Source organism: Dichomitus squalens (genome assembly GCF_000275845.1).
Source record: "Dichomitus squalens LYAD-421 SS1 unplaced genomic scaffold DICSQscaffold_12, whole genome shotgun sequence".
Taxonomy (NCBI): domain Eukaryota; kingdom Fungi; phylum Basidiomycota; class Agaricomycetes; order Polyporales; family Polyporaceae; genus Dichomitus; species Dichomitus squalens.
The window spans coordinates 327,028-345,777 of NW_006766894.1; the positions used below are offsets into that span (position 1 = coordinate 327,028).

Consider the following 18,750-nt stretch of genomic DNA (forward strand, 5'->3'; position numbering starts at 1 on the left):
CCGTGTTCTACAAATAGTAGGCTGCAACCTGACCTGCCGCCCCATGCCGCCACTCATGGCGGCGGCGGCGGCGGATGCACAGACGAGGAGGCAGAGAGAGCCGAGGCGGAAAGGAGGATGGAGGAGGATGAGGAGCGCGTTCGGGAGAGAGATTGGGGAGATGTTAGTAAGGAGTGCCGAGGAGGCGGCTGTGATGCAGCGGAGCGCTTTGCATAGTCTCGACGTATACGCACTTTCTCTGATGACGATTGAGTGGTATGAACTAAAAGGACAAGATGAATACCTACCTACCATTGTCGGGATCCATGCGCGCAGATGCTTAATGGCCGGAGTCTGTCGGACGATATGGGAGTTGGCCAGCATTAGTAGGCGCTTGTGGTTTCCGGAAAGGGTAGGCCAGTTTCGGGCGCCGTGGCCATGCAATACCATTGTTTGCACAATTTGCTGATGTAGGATGGATGCAAACTTAGCAGCTTGAAAATGTGCTTCTACTACATGGTGTCGAGGAGATAGATGAAGTCTGTACGTTTTGGGAATATTTGGGCGATGTCGACAACACTGCAAGTACTGCTGCCACTGAATCGAGGTGAGCACTATATACTCCGCGTGACAAACCATGGCTTGACTGTCCCTTAACTTCCCAACACGATATTAGAGCAATGGATGTCCTAGCTGTATCGGAACAGGTTCTATGAACTATCAAATGACTGACCTTTAGTTCTCACTTGTTGCTGGGCCGGTCAAGGCCGGTGATGATGCTTTTCGGAGCAGCATGCTTTCATGGACAATCTGCGCGTAATCTCAATCCGTGACACGATTTCATTGTTTTCCTAGGATACAACAACCACGACGGGGCAGTAGCAGACTAATTGACGTTCATCCCCTGTCGTCCTCCGCGTTTTCTCCTCTGATGCCCTGTTTACGGGCAAATAGCGGATGTTTGTTGGCACAATTACCGAGGATGCGACGAAAGAGTGCTCTGGTCGTTGGCAGTATGGAAAGTGCTTACGTGACTGCTTGAACGTCGCGGCACTATTCAAGACCATGCGTACGTGAACAATGTGCGGAATGAGAGAATGTCCCTCCTAGTTCAATACCTCACGTTAACCATTGTGCGGTAACTAGCGTCAGACCGTTGGCCACCTGTACTACCCAGCGATTCTGTCCATTTCAAGGACAATAGAAACGCTCACGGCAAGTCCAGGCTTCTTCATCCGTGATCCCATGACACCAAAAGCGAGTTGTTCTGTGCACACAACAGGCGTGAGATTCACACGAAGGAAGGAGTACGTTTTGGGTTGCTTCACATAGCATATGGGCAGTAAGTAATGGCGGCCTGCGGCCGAGCGTACGTGTGCATGGCAGGGCATAATACAGCGGACGGACCTCCCTCCCATCCTACTCGAGCGCCATCAGACTCGAGCGAAAGGTGACATGACAAGCGACGGAAGACAGCAGATAGTGCTTTACTCCGCGTCAACGACGACAGTCTCGAGGCCCTGCATCGTGACAAACGTCATTTGGGGACTTCCCGCACAGGGAGAGAGTAATCATACCTTGAAGGACTCTACAGGGACGTGGCTGGCGTAGGTGTAGAGCTTCTCCTTCGCGTTCTCCTCATCGTTACGCTTGCCTATAGAAGGGCCGCAGACCTAGTTAGCATCTCCGAACTACGTCGGACGCCTCACGCCCCTCTTCCCTCTCCTCCGATGCCAGCTTGACCGGCGCAGAATGGAGAAGAGAGAAGCGAGGGAGGGATTCTGTGGAACCCCACAGAAGACGGTCACGGGCAACGGGATGAAAATTACGCACGCTCGAGCTTCACGCGTATCCGGTGGGGCACGGACTTGATGCCCTGAGCCCAGAGAGCCTGGTTGAGCTTGGGATCGAGGCGGACATCAGAGGTACCCATCTGCTTCTGGGCAAACTCGACGACGGACTTGACGGCCCAGGGAGCGCGCTTCTTGAAGGAGCGGCCGTGGACGCGCTTGTGGAGGTGGATGGTGTATTCGCGGGTCACGACATCCTGGAGGGCGGAGCGCGTCTTTCCGCCCTGTTATTGGAGATGGGGCGCATTCATGATCATGAGCGAATAAGTAATGCAGGCGCGGGAGGACGAGATGAGATGCGTTCATGATGAGAATAGGTTTTTGGCCAGACAACGACGGTGAAGCGTACCTTTTTGTTGGTCTTCGTCGCGGCAGGGGCCTGGCGAAGTACGTCAGCACCGGGCCTAACGGCAACAACAAGAACGACGTACCATGTGTTGAGGATGTCGGAGTCGGTGAGCTTGAAGGTGGAGATGTGCACGCTTGCGAGCGACGCCTCGGCTACTTTGGTGCTGTTTGTCTGCGGTGGGGAGACACAATAAGGTTCAGTGGCTTGGCCGGTACTGACCAGTTCTTCGGCAATCAGCGATACATACTTCCCACGGGAATGCCGATGTGGGTGCCTGTGGGAAGCGCAGATTGATGTGCCTGGCAAGTAACTGATTCTGGAAGGCGGCTGTCGAAGAAGGCAGGCGTTGTTTGGCCGCCCAGGCGTTCTCTTTGGCTCCTCCCACAATGGGACTCCCCTTCAAGCTCTCCCCCCAGCTGCTCTCGACCTCGCCCGCCTTTGTGCTCGCAAAGGCTCTGATTGTTCGTCGGAACCGGCGACGAGTAGTATGACAAACAATGTATTGGCAAGTAAGCCCGAGTGGATGCTCGTCATGCAAGTCCGTTATACCCGAGCGGTATGCTCCCGAGTCTGACACTATAGCTGCTGTCAATAAGGATTCACGCGTGAGCTCGGCACTCAGAGATCAGGAACCATAGGGTAAGAGAAGCTGACCGGCGTGCGTCCGCAACGCCTGTTGATTCCCGAGCGGATGTATCCCATACGTTTCCGGACGTTTGTTTGTTGATTGTCCGTCCCACAAAGAACGTCCCCACTGATGCGATGGCTTCAATTGGGCGTCGCGTCCCTCCCCTGCCCTTTATTCACCGTTCGTATAAAGCCACCTTCGAGACCCTCCGTCGGCCATAGCAACTCTCCTTTCGAGTTAGCATTCGTTGCCTTCGCACTCGCCCTCCCCTCCCGTCACTGTCACCTGCTCAAGCAGCCTTTGTGCTCGCGACACCACGCCCTCACCCTCTCATCCCACTCGTATACTCGCATACTACATCCACAATGCGTTTCTTCGCTGTCCTCGCTCTCGCTGCCGCCGCCTCCGCTGCGTCCCTCCACCGCAGGCAGTCCTTCCCTGGTGAGTTCGCACAATTCCTACCTTGATCACTCCGTACTCACCATCCCTCGCCCATCCCAGATTGCTCGCAGTCCTGCCTTGCCAACGCGGACTTCGGCAGCTGTGACCCCCTCGACGACTCCTGCCTCTGCAAGTCCTCCTCGTTCGTCAACTCCGTGACGAGCTGCATCGAGGGCGCCTGCCAGGGCTCGGACCTCACCAACGCCGAGTCCGCTGCGCAACAGCTCTGCCTCGCCGTCGTACGTCTCTTTCTCCTATTGTCTCTCTTGACGCCTTTCGTTCCCTCTGGGTTGCTACTCGCTTCCCTGTCTCCATCATCCCGGCCTTGGAGATTCCCATCCCCTGTCATATGTATCGGCGTTTCGCCTACGGCTATGAATTCAGTTGACTAATAACCTTTTCTTTCCTCCAGGGCGTCACCCTCACCTCAACACCCGCGGCCTCCTCCGCGTCCGCCTCTGCATCTGCGACCGCGCCCGCATCCGGCTCCACCACTAGCACCGCTGCCGGCTCTGCGACTCAAACTGCCCCCGCGTCCGCCACGACGTCCGCCGCTAGCAGCGGCAGCAACGGCGCGGCCTCGCATGGCGCGAACGCACTCCTCGCGCTCGCCGCGGTGGGCGCTGCTGCCCTCGTCTTCTAGATGCGCCCCACGGCCCTGTCGTTTTAGACGTAAATATGCGCGCCCGGTGCCGAGCGTCGGGGCCAGCGCATACGCCCCTTTGCCTGGGCTGCTCGACGCTTGATGAACACTTCCCCTAGTCTGTGCTCGGGCTAAGCTCAGATCCGCCTACACACACACCTCATAGCGTTTTTATGAATGACCCGGTCGTTCGCTTTCCTTTCGTGCTTGCTTGCTTTTATACATATGTATCCTTGCTTGGGCTTTGAAGCCGTCTTGTGTAGCATGTTTCTTTCGCTCTTCTTGCGCAATACCATATTGGCTATCCCGCACGTCTTGGCGTATGACGGCTCGCGCCATACGACCCTTCGCATACAGACGCAAGACTCCGATTCTGAGGAGTGCGTCACACGGTCTGCAAGTGTCTCACCCCTCTCGGGACCATGTTCGAGTCTTCTGTTCTTTGTGTTCAATCGCCGGGGACATCGTGCTTCTGGTGCCTGCGCATCCCCATCGCGTTCCTCCGGTCGTATTGTCCGTTAGCCAGTCCGCAAGATTTAAATGAGTCTGCCTAACCTGACTATCACTAACCTCACCATGGCTGTCAGCCAAGTTGGTTGACCAGTCCTTGTCTTTTGTGGGATGCTGGTCCAGCTCAGCGCCAGCTGCGAATTCGTTGAGCGGATTGTATCTCCTTGGCCAGGGTCTGCCAGCGTCGGACATTGATACAATCGGGGGACGGACACCTTGGCGCAGTGACGAATGCATCGCACGCCCGCCAAATTTGGCTCATGCGTGGGTCACACCCGCGGTACCTGGACTCCTCTGACCATATGTAGCGTATATATTGAAGGGAGGGAGGCGGGCCCACGCGTGCGGCACAACCCATAGAATTGTCGTGGTTGAGGACGCGGCGGAGCGCCGACAGCCCCGTGCCGTCGAATCCCTGGCGGTTCGTGTGCCATTCTGGGGGGCCGGTGCGCGTCGCATCGGACGGACGGACGGATGGCCCAGGGATTTCCCTCTTGGCTCCTCCAATTGCAAGCTGCGAGCGAGAGGCGAGAGGCCGATGCGGGTCTCGGGCGAACGCTGATCGTGTGTGAGCGGCGTGCGTCCCAAACGCGTCGTCAAGGCCAAATCGTATCCCGCCAAGGCGATTCGAAGGTCAGAGCCGTGGCCTCGCAGGACCAAGTCTGAACCGAGTGCTTGCAGTACGTATTACGCAACGTCGTCAGGCGCATAAACACGATACTTCTCACCGGAGAGAGGGGTTGCCGTGATCGCATTGAGAAGCCCGCCTTCGTAGAGCGAACCGCAGCTTCCAAAGACAATCTCCCAGGGTGTTAGGATCAGATCCACGTGCCCCTGAGCTCGAGGTCTCGGGCTTCGCGATCGAGTACGTGCTGCGACGGGTCAAACAGCATTCATCTCCGTACCTGTGCATACGGGCGCAGCGCGGCGAGCGTCGCTGGAAGGGCAGTACGCACAGCTAGTTGTGCGGTGTTCATTCGGACTTACATGCGGGATAGCAGCAGCGAGATTGGAAGTATGAAGAAGCGGTAAGGCGGTCACGTACCCGTGCCTCGCGCACCGAGGGCCCTTGTCCTGCCGCGAACCCGTTTGTCAATGATGGACCTGAGATGACGATGACGATGACGAGATGAATCAATATATGTCCCCAGCATGTGCAATGTCCAGGAGAAACGTGCACGGGGAGCGATCTGGTCAGTGGACGCACCTTCGTGTCCACACTGGTGATGGATAGAGCAAGCGACCACCGGACACAAACTAAGTCGGTGGTTCAGCCACAGACAGCGAGAACCAGTATGATAGCAAATAGCAAGGAACATGATAGAGGGTGATACGATACAAGAGCCGTGAGAAAATCGTGGGGTTCGTCAATCAAGAGTCAACAGTCCGGATGGGAGTCCTTAGCAGCCTTCAGACAGGCATGCGGTGTACGAGCAGTGGTCATCACTTTCTTTCCGCCTTCCATCTGCCACCTATTGCGCGCAAGAATGTCAACGCGCGTCGCAGGGCAGGCAGGAAGTAGCAGAAGAGGGTGAAGATAACACATGACTACGTTACCTCTTGTCCCACTCCCTCAACCACATTCTGCCCTCCCGTTCCCCCTGTCCTCGCATCGACATTCAGTCGAATCCAATCAATCCGCAGCAAGGCTCTTAGGCTTGCTCGGCCCGTCGAAATCCGCGAACGGATCGTCAAACTTCGTCATCTCGCTCTCGTTGTCCCCCTTCAGGTCCCCATCCTTCGCGCCCGTCCCGACTCCATAGCCCATCTCCGCATGCGTAGGCGGTGGCCCGGGCGGCGGGGCGTACTGGGGTTGCGGCTGGTACGGGGCGTACGAGGGTGGGTTGTATGCGCCCGCCTCGGTGTCGTACGGGCGGTTGTAGTGGTCGGGGTACGGGTACGGGCCGGGCCCCCCAGCGGCGAAGTTGGCGGGGGCGCGGGAGACGTTGGCGGCGGAGGTGGGGTCGAGGACTTGGTGGTAGTACGCCCAGGCGATCACGATGAAGAATATCGAGAAGACTATGGACAGAACACGACGGTGAGCATGCGGATGGTTTGGGAAGAGACCGGTAAGGAGCAGGAGGAGACACGCACTGATCTCGAAGATGAGGGAGAGGATCTCGTCGAGGGAGTCGCGGTTCCACGCGTTGTTGCAAACTGCGTGAAGTGGCATTGAGCACAGTTGTTCGAGTAGTTGAGTAAGTGCGCGGACGTACATGTAGTAGCATCGGCCTGGTTGAGCTTATCGTGGACACGCGGTCCCCAGATGCCAAACCTCTAGGGGGGATTTAGCACATGGAATTATCTTGAGCCATTGACATCGCGTACGAATTCAACGCCATCCCCCTGTACGACTGATATGCATTCACTAATAAGACCGTCCTGTCTCAGATTGAGCATCTCCATTCCGCGCACGCACAGATCTGGTCTCGGTCTCACTCACCTTGTACACGAAATGGATCACGACACGGATGAACCCGGAGCCGACGATTGCGACCGCGGTGAATATGGAGAGCATTGCGTACAGACGCACCAACGCCAGACGTTGCTGTTTCGTTTGCCAGGACGAGCGGGAGCCATGCGCACATGCGAATTTGATTGGGATCAAAGTGTCAGAAATGCCGCGATGCTCGGTAAGGTGCGGGAGGAATGACGTACTGCTGCCGCAGCAATAATACCGAACACTTCGATTGCGCAGGACGTAGCGTATATTACGCCCAATACGATGTCGAATACTGCGAGCTTGGGTTGCCCATCTGCGAGGGCAGTACGGGTGTCGGATTTTGTGATGGCTATGCAAGACGAGGATAAACGGACGTACGGTCTTTGTCCTCACTAATGTCTTGGAATGCTGGGATCTGCGATAGATTTAGGACGCAGTCCGTATAGCGATGTGCGAATGTGGACGCCACCGCGATACCAGGAGCGGTAAGCAGTGAAGGATGGAGTACTACTTACAGCCCTGCGGAACGGGGTAATGCCGCATGGTGAACACGCCGTCGGACGCGACAAACAGGGATAAGGGTGGACTCACCAAACGAGAGACCATATTGCCAGAATACTCCCCACTGTTCGAGCCAATTGAGCTGGCCGAGGCAAAGGACCGTACGGTATGCGGTACTCACTGACGATGACTACGGGTCGTAGGCTGTTGCTGTACACTCGGGTGACCATCCGGTATGTGGGAGGTCGGTCGGACGCTGTGAGTGGCGTTCAGTGAGATTGAAATTCCTCTCAGCAAGGATCTATCTAAACTGCGGAGAAAACATACCTCGTAGAGGCGGCGGTCGTGTGCTCATGATGGTCGTGAACTGGACAGAGATGGGAAGAACAAAGGCTGAAGCGAGGACAAGTGAATGGGAGAGAGCACAGTTGGATATAGAGGAACAGTCACAGTAGGAGGAGGATAGAGTATAAGAATACAGAGAGCGACTGCGGAGGAATGAAGTATGGGCCTGTGCAGCCGCAATCCGACTGTCGTTCGCTGACGTCCGATCTCCCCGGTGCTGGCGCTCGTGGCGGCGCTGTCAAGCAGTGTAACGCCTCTTGTACTGTATAGCTTTGGAGTTTCCTTACGCCTTTTGTCTGCAGAATTCTCTAAGGACATCAAGGTTAACTCGTGTGTCCTAAAAAGGGCTGTAGAGAACTCTTCGTAGAGTAAAAAAGACCTGTGGAGAGACTTATGGACATTCAGGGGATTGAACCCTGGACCTCACGCATGCGAAGCGTGCGCGCTACCACTGTGCCAAATGCCCGTATGCCGCGGCGCGTGACATGCTTTATGAATGTTTTGGCGCCAATACATTGATTCCAACCACCACGTACTGTGACCACCGTAGTCTACAACTTCGGTCAAGCGCATCTAGTACGTGCCAGACCCCAGTACTCCCCTGTCACTCCACTACGCTCGCTAGGTTGGTGATTGTATGTATGGCAAAGATATGAGCTTGCTAACAGTCCGCTTTGAACGTCAACCAGTGCCCTCTGCCGTCCTACGATCCTCCTCAAAGCTACAGGTGGTGAGTATTAGAAATCACTGCAGTCTACTATGTTTGGTGACGATGGACTGCTAGCCTCTAGCGATTTGATCCCTGTCCCCAATGTCTGCGTCGCATACCAGGAACATCCCGCTGTGAGCCACCTAGTCACCAAAATCTAGCACTCAGCAGTTGTCACTGACGTTAGAATCCGAACTGATCAGGGTCATCCAGTCGGACACTGATAGCGCGCCCAAGGAGCTTGAAGATGAGGTCGAGCAATGCCTCAGTGCAATCGTAGCACCAAAACGCTGTCATAATGCAAGGGTCGCAATCTCCCGTCTCCCGAACGAGCTCTTGTCAGAGATATTCACGTGCCTTGTGCGAGACCACAATAGCCACATTGAGGATGCGCATGACACCTACGACCGCGTATATGGCACCAGGCTCCAATGGATCAGGACTACTCATGTCTGCTTTGCTTGGAGAGAGGTTGCCCTTGCAACCCCTCGCTCGTGGAGCTTCATTTCGGTCACCAGACGAGCCGCGGTCGAAGCGCTCCTTGCGCGGTCGAAGCGGGCCCCTCTCTCTATCTGTATGGAGTCTCTCTCGTACCATGACAGCTGCAAATGTCTCGAGGAGTCACTACCACCAGAGGTGTATCGCCTGCGAGAGCTTCGCTTCCGCGGACCTGTTCAGAACATTTATGATCTATGTGCAAAGCTGACACTCTCCTGCACACGCTGAAACTCTCGGATTCGGACGCGGGGCATTCCTCCTACTTTAACCCTCTACATTTGCGGCACGACCTCTTTTCCGGCCAAGTACCTTGCCTTCGGACCCTCGAGATTCGCCAACTTTCCGTCAATTGGGATCATCCCGTCTTCAGCAAGACACTCACCAGCTTGATCGTCACCGAAGGCAGTCATGGTGGCGGCTTTGAACAGCTATTGTCTGCGCTGGAACAGATGACATACCTAGAGTGCCTGCTACTTGAAGACGCGATCCTGTCGGTTGGCAGCCGCACAGCGTCTCTACCTGCGCCCTCTCGTACCATCGCGCTTCCGCTCTTGGGTTTCATTCACCTCAACGGGATCGCAGTTGACTCTGCGAATCTTCTTCGTCACCTCTACCCGGCGATTGATACTGAGCTGGAGATCATCACCAGTGTCGGTCAAGATGTGGTACAAGACCTTGTCACTAGTCTCGGATCGCAGCTCAACCAAACCGTACCGCTTCGCACGGTATGCCTTGCGCAAATGGAAGGTCCAAAGCTAATCCTCTCCGCTTGGCGCAGGGACATCGACTTCCACAAGTGGCACAGCTACATTTCCGATCGTGTGGCTCCTATACACCTTGATCTATCTTCGCCAGTATCATCTCAGGGCACCCGAAGACTCTTCTCAGAGTTGCCTTTATGGAGCAGCGTCCGGTTCCTGCAGGTGGAGGCGAATTCTGGTCAAAGGTGGGCATGGCGAGATATTATCTCTAATATGCCTAATCTACGCGTTCTTGGCGTCCTCCACGGCGTTGAAAACTCTATGCTTGACGCTCTCTCTGCTGCACACCCCGCAGAGAACGGCGGCACTCCATCGGTCGCGCTTCCACACCTCGAAGTCCTGGCTTTCCGGTATACTCCCCTAGCACGCCATGTGCAGTACATGGCAAGATTCTTCCACAAGCTCATCGACTGCTTGATCCTCAGATGCAATTACGACCTCCCAGTGTAGGAGGTGCATTTGAAGGACTGCCTCAATATTGACGACGAGGATGTAGACAGACTGCGGGAGATCGTCCCGGAGGTCGTATGGGATGGCTACGTCACCATGGAAGACGATGATGATGACTACATCAGAGACTACATCCCTTCAGATTACTACGAAGACCGTGACTACGAAGACGACGTTGGGTACTAATCAGGACGGGTTAGTTCTCGCTAGCGGTATGTGCCATAACGCTACGCGTTCACTTGAAGCTTGTGCTCACTTCTTTCTGCCGCTGTATCAATTGCATTCCAGCAATTCTGATCTTTGCGCTCTGCCTTTCTTCGGCCTCATGCTAGATGGTGGACATGATGGTGGGAGTAGGCCTTCAGCAAATGGCAATGTCCCTGACCACCTACTCATGTACACATCATTGGGATAGAATAATGATCAACTCGTGCATGCTCTATGGGAGCTTAGACCAGAAGTGCGTGGTACTTGCCAAGTAGTTATGAGAACTGTGCGTGTTACCTAGCCTCCTCGAGATGCAGGCGACACTGGACTCTACAGGACTCAAGCGTACTGCTATTCTACTCATTATTTACGCGACGCACGCGACTCATGCTCATGGCCCGCAGCGACTAAGCGCTTGGTTACCTTATTGGGGAGCGAGGCTGGGAAATGCGCATGCCCGGGAATGCGCTATCGTTTTGCAGGACCCTGTAGGCAACCAACTCAAATTGCTCACTCCGTATATCTGCATGATGGGGATTACGGTCTTCCTGGACGTGTTCATTGGCAACAGCGAAGAACATGCACGAGCTACAGTAGCGCATGATGCAACTGTGGCACTCCTTGCCAAGAACGCCGCCATCTATGGTCTTCCTTCGGTACCATCCGAGCTCTCGGACGAGCAACAAGACATCCTGAAGGAGCTCGACGTACATACTTCCTCTGTCCATTCACTTTTTCAAACTGAAATCCATGTTTTGCTGCTCGTGTTGCTCTGCCGTTGCTATGGATCCTTCATGCTGATCCCTTTGTGTTTTCTCGACAGAGTTCGCTAGACATGCGTTTCGCACCGCCACCACCCCTGCTTGCTGGCAGGATGATCTTTGACCTAGACGACACGCCTGCTCTAGCCAAGACGACCGGGAACTTTGTGGCACTCTGTACGGGCGATAAGGGGATGTGCAAGAACGCTCCCAACAAGAAGCTGCATTACCTGGATTGTCCGATCCATCGCATCGTCAAGGGTTTCGTCGTCCAAGGCGGCGATATTACTCGCGGAGACGGTAGCGGCGGAGAGGTCAGTTGAAAAGTCGTACTTGGCTTCGGGTTGGGGTATAAGGGCACTTACGTTTTGATTTGGTTCCGTCGCAGTCGATATACGGTGGAAAGTTCAACGACGACAAAGCAGGGCTCAAGAAGAAGATCGCCCGCGGCTCGCTTGCGATGGCCAACTCAGGGAAAAACACGAACTCGTCTCAATTTTTCATCGTATCGACCGACGACGAGACCAAGCTCGCAAAGATGAACGGCAAGTACGTCGTCTTCGGCGAGCTCAAGGAGGGCTGGGACGTTCTCGATCGGCTGGACGCTGTGGGCGGTGGGGCTGACGGCAAGCCCACCATGGCTGTGTGGATCGGGGGTTGCGGAAAACTATAGCTGCACGTGTGGAGACGGCTTGGACCGTGAAGGTTTGAGAGGGCCTCGTGATGTTCATTATGGCTGAGTGTATTTGACGGACATGAAGCAGGTACATGTAAAGCTGACATTCTGAACAAGTCTACAGTCTGCTAGGATGCGCTGGTCCTTCGTCTCCCTCGCGCCGGGACGCTAACATGGTAAGCTGAATTGGTCTCGTCCTACTCTTTATTCACCGACAATGTAGTAGGTCAAATGCATTCTCTCCGGGATGAATACTAATGGCTGTCATAAATCTTGCAGCAACTGCTACCGCAACCATTCTGGGGCTACCCCTTTCGGGCGACCAATGAAATATGCTAAGCCGGGAGAATGAACAGCGTTGTGTCCTGAGACGCCTTCCTGAGGCACTAGGTCTCTCGAAAGGTGGTAGCGACATTTCCGGGTCTGACGTACGCCTCCGGTGGTACAGCATTCCCTCTCTTTGCCATGTGGTCATGAAGCGTGCATCTCACTAAAACCCTCACGGACAGCGCAGCGTGGACATATATGATTACGGACGTTGGCACTGATTCCCGCGATGTCGAGAGTGACGACAGGGTTGACGATCATTCATTATCTTCTGACCCGTCATTCGCCCGCCTGCCATATGACTCAGCTGGGATCATTTCACCGAGCGTTACTATGTGGCAGTTTGGCGCACGCTGTATGTCGTCGGAGAACAACAAGATGGCGGCTATGCTCACCGTGTGTTAAACGTTCCTGGATCAAGCAAGGTGGACCGAACAACCTCAGTCAGAGCCGCGGTCGAAGCGCTAGTACTGTCTTGGACCCGCTGAAGGTCCTTGGCATTTATTACACAAGCTCCGGCGAGGCGGAAGTGCATAAAGATGCGGGCGTAGCGGTCAGTTGGGACATGAACTCACATATTTCACCGGCTTCCCCTACTTCGTGCTCAACTGTTGCAACCCTCTACCATTGCACCGCACCGATCAACAGCCATGGTCAATTCTACGTTACTTGGAGTGGTCCTTCTCGCCCGGCACGGCGATCGTTTGGAGTTCTTCCAGGATCCTCTCACCTATAATCCGACACAAACCTTTCTCACCCCACTTGGGAGTGTACGTTATACCGCTGCCTTCTCACTTGACCATTCCTTCCTGACCAAGGATTCCTCCAGGTGCAAGAGCTGCAACTAGGCTCGTTCCTCCGTTCTGAGTACCTGGATTCAAGTTCGCCCACTTTCATCGACGGAATCAGCTCCGATGTGGTGAACATCAACCAAATCGACGTTCGTGCTGACGCCGGAGGAGGAGGATCCGTTATTCTGAACTCAGTCTATGGGTTGCTGGGAGGGTTGTTCCCGCCTACTCCTGATAACAACATTACCCTCGCGAACGGTACTACCGTCACGAGTCCATTTGGTGGTTATCAATACATCCCTGGTACGTCGTAGTTCGTGTCTCGGGAAGTCGGCAGCATTTCTGATAAGTCCGAAAGTGGAAAGCGTAGAGCCCAACCTGGACATCTCCCTCAACAGTTTCACGTCGTGCCCAGTAAGCTTCCTTGCTCTCCAAATCCGGGAATATCTAGTTCTGACCATTACTGGGCCCCGGCAGAATTTTGACAATCACATCAACCAGTTCTACGCCTCTGAACCCTTCGCGGCAGAAGCAGCTATTGCTGCCCCATTCCTGCAGCAGCTCCAGCCATTTCTGGGCAATCGCTCCACTGATTTCATTAACATGGTGCGCTGCCCCCTGCCTTTCAAATGCCAGTCTAGGATGTTTCCTAACCATTCAGTTTAGTTCAACGTACGTTCTGTCTCTACTTTCAAGGCACATCGTTTACACAGCAACACTCTCTGTAGATCTTCGACTTCGTGAACGTACAATCGGTCCACAACGCCACTTTCCTCCAGGAATTACCGCCCACATTCGCCGCGCAGGCGTACGGGTTTGCCAACTTCCACGAGAACGGCGTTTTCACCGACGCGTCCCCCGGTGGCATTGGGAACAGTGCGTAGCACCTCTTCATTATGAACAAACAAGCCATCCGAGTCGTCCGTTTTCTTCAACGTGCTAAGGGGCGTTGTTGTGCAGTTGCGATCAACACCATTCTTCCCTCCATCTTCACCTCCCTTCAGAGCTTCGCCAATGCTAGCAACCCGCTCAAGATAGCGTTGAACGAGATCAGCTACAAGCCATTCATCAGCTTTTTCAACGTCACCAATGCTACGGCCAGTCAGCCCCTGCTCGGCGGAATCGGTATGCCTTATACCGAATACCTCTGTGGCCTACGCTCGTGCTGAATTTACGCGACCTCTCCAGTGGACTACGCCTCAGTAGCTGCAATCGAGCTGCACGACGCCCTCCCCGAGCCGTTGGTGAATGTCCGCTTCAAGAACGGCACTACTGACCCTACCTTCCACGACGTGCCGATCTTCGGTCAGGCTTCTGTACCCCTCTCGCATTTTATCTCCACGCTCGCGGTATGTGCCCGCCGTATTGCTCTTTCTATTCCTTTTGTAGCTGACCACGCACTTGTTGTAGCCCAACGCGATCAACACCACGAAGGAGTGGTGCATTGCTTGCAACCAGACGACACTCCGAGGATGTTCGGTCTTTAACTTGTGATTTGTAGTGTGCGCCCCGGCGTAGCCATGACTTATGCTTGTATCGGATTGGACAATTGAAGCACTTGCACTTTGTCTCTAATTGAACATGTTTCGACACTTGGCCTTGGACGCAGGCTTCGCGACTCATGCTAGCCCAGTAGTAGTAGTTTGAATATGGCCTGGACTTTATCATGGGCATGGACATAAATCCCATCGAAGGAATCTGCGCTTGCATTGACATTGTGTGAAATGGTACACTAATCGTTGAAAGATAGTCATTCTACACATTGGAGTTCAATGGTCAATGTCGCCAACGCCGAGTCAGTTGCGGCATATGTCAATGAGCACACGATCGCTACGCACGAAGAAGCATCTCGCGCTCGTCATCGCGTGTCGTCCCCTACCCAATCGTCTCAATAGTAGTCCCCAGACATATATGAGCTGGGATGATGCATCCCAGTCATCCCAGTCATCGCCGCGATATCCATCATCCCGCCTCCCATCCCCTGGCCTTTCGGCGGCTTCACGACCAGATCCGCTTGTTGCCTGCGGCACGAAACCAGACGAAGTTAGTTGCGATTGAACCAGAAGACTCGGCAAGCATCAGCGCAGAAGAGGTGACTCACAGCCGCATCCGGAGCAACAGCTTCCTGTTCGCGGCCTGCATCGCCTGCCCGTTCTTGATCGCCTTCGCGAAGAGCGCCGCGCGCTGGTCGGTCTCCTTCGCCTTGAGGATCTTGTTCTGGCGGTCGACGCGCGCCTTGATCTCCCCGGCCTGGATGAGCTGCACGACCTGCTGTTCGAGCTCGTCGACGGACCAGCCGAACGCCTGGCTCATGCGCTCGAGCTTGATCGACGCGAACGGCTGGAAGTACTGCACGAGCGCCTTGCTCCGGATGAGGTTCGTCAGGTTGAGGACGTGCGGCGCGAGGTGCACGTCGATGTAGTGGCGGGTCTACGGGAGCGCTCAAGTGAGTGATTTTGGTAGGGTACTTTTGAGAGAGTACGAAGCTTACCGAGTACCGGTCGAGGCTCTCGAGCACCGTCTTGAACCGGTTGTTGATATATGCCTCGAGCAGCTCGCGCACGTACGGCTCCTGCTCGATATAAACCCCAAAATTATCGTTGTCCAGCACCTGCGACTTGATCTGCGGCCTCGAGAACGTCGCGAGCGCGCACAGCGTCGCGTAGATCGCGATGTCCCCAGGCGCGATCAGCTTCCCACTCCACTCCTCAAGCCCTTTCAGCGGGCCGACCTTCAAGAACGCCTGCGCGGCCTTCTCGTAGTTGCTCTGCCCGAGGTGCGAAATCGCGGTTGCGACGTCGAGCTTGCTCTGAACGCGCTCACGCTCGGCGGAGCGCCGCTCGCGCGTGGCCTGCGCGGAGCCGGCGGGGGCCTCGGGGGCCTGATGGGCAGCCTGGCGGACGGAGGTGGCGGAGTCGAGCGCGGCCTCGGCCTTGAAGACGTACGTGCCGATGTGCGAGTAGCTGCGCTGCTCCATGAGGAGCTCGAGCACGGAGAGACACATGTCGAGCACGTGCTGGGAGGTCGTGCAGAACTCACGGGACTTGGTGTAGTGCTTGAGCGACGCGGCCTGCTCGCCGACTGAACGGTAGAATACGCCGAGATCGCGGTGCGCCATCTACTTTACGACCTCGATGGGTGATATGTGTGTTGTAAAAGTATAGAGACGTACCCTGATGCTCTCCTTGATCATGTTGCTCGTATAGGTTTTGAGTTCCACCTCCAGCTTTGTCCTCTCTGCCTGGTTCTTCGCATTCGTCTCCTCTAGCCACTTATGGTCCACTGTCGCAATCGAAGAGCCCTCAGGGATCTCATCAGGAGCATCTGCATGTGCCCTATCGTAGGCTTGAAAGATGCTGCGGTACAAGGTAGTGTCGCGACCCTTCTGCGCTTCACGGATGGCAAGTTGGAAGGCCTGTGGCGCGAGGGTCGGGCATATAGACATGATGTGGATGAGGCGATCGACATAAGTCCGTCCTACTCGGTGCATAGAGAATGGCATGGCCGCAATGAATAGGCATCGCGAATGGGAGAAGAGGGTCAACGAACCTGAGTAACTGCTGATGTAGGTCTCGAGCTCAAACGGGTGTGCGTCATCCACGGGAACCCTAGGACGCTTCCCAATTGCCCTATGGGTGTAAGCCTGAGACATTTCGTCGTCAATTATATCGATATCCATGGTCTTGGTTCTGTATGGTTAAGGAACAGGAATAAGATTGACAAGCCTAGGAGGGCAGCGGTCGATAACTGGAAGAAGGCAGCGGGAGGGCGTCTGTCGGAGGACCGGCGTTACAAGCCACGAGGCCGAGCTTGAGCGGCACAGCTTTGAGCTTGGCCCAGATTCGCGAATGCGATCGCCGGCCGCGGATTCTGCTCTGTCCTCGTCGCTGACGACCGCGACGCCTCCGTCTACGCCTGACCTTGCTCCTACACCTTCCCCTCTCCTCTCTGGACTCTGCATCGCTCCCATTTGATCCTCACTCACTACCAGTGCTTCGCTGCGTCTTGATTGTAAACACTCTGGGAATGTCTCGAAATAACGGCGCACCTCTCTTGTCGTTACATCTCCCCGCCCCGCCTCGGCTCGGTGTTGTCGACGACGACGACATTGCGGCCGGTGACCATCTGAAACACAAGCGGTGGTACCACTATCTTCCTTTATTCTGTGCGTGGCTCCTTCCGTTGCTCCAAGTCGTACACCAAGCCTGACATCATCTCCGGACAGTGGCCATCGTAATGATCCTCGCCCCCCACCCTTCCCTGATTATCGTCTTCGTCAAATACTACTACCTCGTCCATGGCCTCGTGTTGCGACCGCTTTTACACGGACTCGCCCTCTATACGCTCACGTTCATGGCATTCTCCTCGCTCATCGTCGTACTCGCACGCGACCCGGGACCCGTGACTGACAAGTCCCAAGGCGAGAATGCGGACGAGGGCGAGGCAGAGAGCTTCATGGAGGCCCTGCTCGCACCGCCAGAAGACGGGGAGGTCCATGAACCGGGCAAGTGGTGCAAGAAGTGCAATGCGCCCAAACCTGAGCGCGCACACCACTGTGGGACGTGCGGGCGTTGTGTCCTCAAGATGGGTGAGTGTCCGCCGTGCTGTGTCAACAGGCTATTCGGGCTTACGATTAGGTGCCTGGATGTATGGTAGATCATCATTGTATGTGGCTCGGCCACAAATGTATAGTAAGTATTTGGCTGTGCGGAGGAATGCTTCTCCAACGGAGGACGGGGACACGCTGACATCGACGGCGGTGCTATAGGGACACAGAACACACGCATCATTTGTTCACCTTCTCATCTGCGTTACTAGCCTTGCAGTGTATGTTGCTGCTCTGTGTGGGTCCGTCACCTGGTGGGCATTCACTCACCCCCTCAATATTGTATGTCCCACTGCTCCCGCATCTGGCCCTGCTTTCCTCAATTCTGTATGTCTCTCATGATGGTAGGATGAAACGACACCAGTGCACGCCATGTTCGTGGCTTTCTACGCGATCGTGATCTGCATGGTCATCGGCTCCTTCTGCATGTACCACATATACCTCATCTCGTGCGTCTCCCCCCTTCTCGCCACCCTCTCCCGTCCTCGCTCACCCTGCCGATCCGCCCTCCGCCTCCCAGGACGAACCAAACGACGCTCGAGTCCCTCTCCCCCTTCCTCCTCCTCCGCCACATCTCCCCACTGCCCGACAACGCCGACTCGCGCAAGCTCTCGAACCCCCCGCTCGAGCACGAGCTCTCCTTCGAGCAGCGCGTCCTCGTCCGGGAGGCGCACAGGCACATCCGCCTGTACGACGTCGGCCTCCGGAAGAACTGGGCTCAGGTGTTCGGGTGGAGCCGGCCGTGGGGGTGGGTGTACCGGCTGCTTTTGGGCGGTGGCTGGTGCGTGTCTCCCCGTGACTTCCATGCAGGACGTAGATGGGCTTTTGCTGATTCTGGTCGCTGTCTGGCCTTGGGACGCGCAGTATGGGCGACGGGAAGACGTTCCCTCGCAACCCGCGTGCGGACGAGATGCTGAACCGCCTCGTGTCCGAGCTCGTCAGTGCTGATAAGGACCGGTGACGCTTTGACGATCACGACATGTGGGTGCGGGGATATGCGTTCTGCTTTTCTGCTTCGACTTGCTTTCGATTCTGCTTACGCTGTTGGATTATCGGACTTACTACTTACTATCGCAGAGCACGTAGCTTGGATCTTCGATACCGTGTATATACCCTCGTCATATATTCAACCGCTTGATACCCAGCTCAGATCCGAAGCGATTGAGTCGACGAGACGCATTTCGCGGTAGGTTAGTGGTGAATTGGTGGCGCTTCGTCTGCCCCTCAAGATATTCGCAAGGGAGAAATACGATAATCGACGTTTGATGTCGACTT

At 55.4% G+C, this 18,750-nt stretch overlaps 7 protein-coding genes and 1 non-coding gene across 8 annotated transcripts; 4 read left to right on the top strand and 4 right to left on the bottom strand.

The window, feature by feature from the left end:
* Positions 1-1,248: 1,248 nt before the first annotated feature.
* On the bottom strand, positions 1,249-2,347 carry DICSQDRAFT_85835 (60S ribosomal protein L31). Its single transcript, XM_007365397.1, has 5 exons — positions 2,261-2,347; positions 2,179-2,208; positions 1,813-2,053; positions 1,557-1,633; positions 1,249-1,499 (listed from the first exon to the last, which is right to left on the bottom strand). Exons 1-5 carry the CDS (start codon positions 2,261-2,263, stop codon positions 1,467-1,469), a joined length of 384 nt encoding a protein of 127 aa, XP_007365459.1. The 5' UTR covers positions 2,264-2,347; the 3' UTR covers positions 1,249-1,466.
* Positions 2,348-2,592: 245 nt separating this feature from the next.
* Positions 2,593-4,194, top strand: DICSQDRAFT_136277 (uncharacterized protein). Its single transcript, XM_007365398.1, has 3 exons — positions 2,593-3,247; positions 3,308-3,486; positions 3,660-4,194. Exons 1-3 carry the CDS (start codon positions 3,172-3,174, stop codon positions 3,888-3,890), a joined length of 486 nt encoding a protein of 161 aa, XP_007365460.1. The 5' UTR covers positions 2,593-3,171; the 3' UTR covers positions 3,891-4,194.
* Positions 4,195-5,955: 1,761 nt separating this feature from the next.
* Positions 5,956-7,699, bottom strand: DICSQDRAFT_161382 (uncharacterized protein; the record flags this gene model as incomplete). Its single annotated transcript, XM_007365399.1, has 11 exons — positions 5,956-6,419; positions 6,495-6,557; positions 6,617-6,677; positions 6,729-6,782; positions 6,844-6,948; positions 7,059-7,156; positions 7,222-7,258; positions 7,359-7,362; positions 7,435-7,468; positions 7,526-7,600; positions 7,672-7,699. 11 exons carry the CDS (start codon positions 7,697-7,699, stop codon positions 6,034-6,036), a joined length of 945 nt encoding a protein of 314 aa, XP_007365461.1. The 3' UTR covers positions 5,956-6,033.
* A 384-nt stretch (positions 7,700-8,083) lies between these two features.
* Positions 8,084-8,155, bottom strand: DICSQDRAFT_t85. The gene has a single exon. It is a non-coding gene; the product is annotated as a tRNA-Ala (tRNA).
* Positions 8,156-9,090: 935 nt separating this feature from the next.
* On the top strand, positions 9,091-10,293 carry DICSQDRAFT_169772 (uncharacterized protein; the record flags this gene model as incomplete). Its single annotated transcript, XM_007365400.1, has 2 exons — positions 9,091-10,103; positions 10,158-10,293. The coding sequence occupies 2 exons, from the start codon at positions 9,091-9,093 to the stop codon at positions 10,291-10,293; spliced, it is 1,149 nt and encodes a 382-aa protein (XP_007365462.1).
* Positions 10,294-10,806: 513 nt separating this feature from the next.
* On the top strand, positions 10,807-14,363 carry DICSQDRAFT_154966 (phosphoglycerate mutase-like protein; the record flags this gene model as incomplete). Its single annotated transcript, XM_007365401.1, has 11 exons — positions 10,807-11,389; positions 11,464-11,927; positions 12,031-12,848; positions 12,908-13,172; positions 13,228-13,283; positions 13,347-13,475; positions 13,536-13,541; positions 13,598-13,745; positions 13,830-13,994; positions 14,058-14,218; positions 14,280-14,363. The coding sequence occupies exons 3-11, from the start codon at positions 12,729-12,731 to the stop codon at positions 14,361-14,363; spliced, it is 1,134 nt and encodes a 377-aa protein (XP_007365463.1). The 5' UTR covers positions 10,807-11,389; positions 11,464-11,927; positions 12,031-12,728.
* A 225-nt stretch (positions 14,364-14,588) lies between these two features.
* DICSQDRAFT_105446 (PCI-domain-containing protein) lies at positions 14,589-16,595 on the bottom strand. Its single transcript, XM_007365402.1, has 5 exons — positions 16,419-16,595; positions 16,042-16,346; positions 15,361-15,987; positions 14,971-15,299; positions 14,589-14,890 (listed from the first exon to the last, which is right to left on the bottom strand). Exons 1-5 carry the CDS (start codon positions 16,546-16,548, stop codon positions 14,758-14,760), a joined length of 1,524 nt encoding a protein of 507 aa, XP_007365464.1. The 5' UTR covers positions 16,549-16,595; the 3' UTR covers positions 14,589-14,757.
* A 300-nt stretch (positions 16,596-16,895) lies between these two features.
* DICSQDRAFT_180480 (zf-DHHC-domain-containing protein) lies at positions 16,896-18,436 on the top strand (the record flags this gene model as incomplete). Its single annotated transcript, XM_007365403.1, has 7 exons — positions 16,896-17,034; positions 17,095-17,457; positions 17,526-17,560; positions 17,638-17,757; positions 17,824-17,924; positions 17,996-18,256; positions 18,340-18,436. The coding sequence occupies 7 exons, from the start codon at positions 16,896-16,898 to the stop codon at positions 18,434-18,436; spliced, it is 1,116 nt and encodes a 371-aa protein (XP_007365465.1).
* Between the last annotated feature and the right edge of the window lie 314 nt (positions 18,437-18,750).

Coding starts and splice junctions, on each gene's coding strand:
- DICSQDRAFT_105446 (XM_007365402.1), bottom strand. CDS start 16,548: ATGGATATCGATATAATTGACGACGAAATGTCTCAGGCTTACACCCAT. Junction 15,300..15,360: donor AGAGCCTCGACCGGTACTCG/GTAAGCTTCGTA, acceptor GCGCTCCCGTAG/ACCCGCCACTACATCGACGT. Junction 14,891..14,970: donor CTGTTGCTCCGGATGCGGCT/GTGAGTCACCTC, acceptor TTCGTGCCGCAG/GCAACAAGCGGATCTGGTCG.
- DICSQDRAFT_136277 (XM_007365398.1), top strand. CDS start 3,172: ATGCGTTTCTTCGCTGTCCTCGCTCTCGCTGCCGCCGCCTCCGCTGCG. Junction 3,248..3,307: donor CCGCAGGCAGTCCTTCCCTG/GTGAGTTCGCAC, acceptor CGCCCATCCCAG/ATTGCTCGCAGTCCTGCCTT. Junction 3,487..3,659: donor AACAGCTCTGCCTCGCCGTC/GTACGTCTCTTT, acceptor TCTTTCCTCCAG/GGCGTCACCCTCACCTCAAC.
- DICSQDRAFT_85835 (XM_007365397.1), bottom strand. Junction 2,054..2,178: donor CGACGAAGACCAACAAAAAG/GTACGCTTCACC, acceptor CTCCAATAACAG/GGCGGAAAGACGCGCTCCGC. Junction 1,500..1,556: donor TCCCTGTAGAGTCCTTCAAG/GTATGATTACTC, acceptor GTCACGATGCAG/GGCCTCGAGACTGTCGTCGT.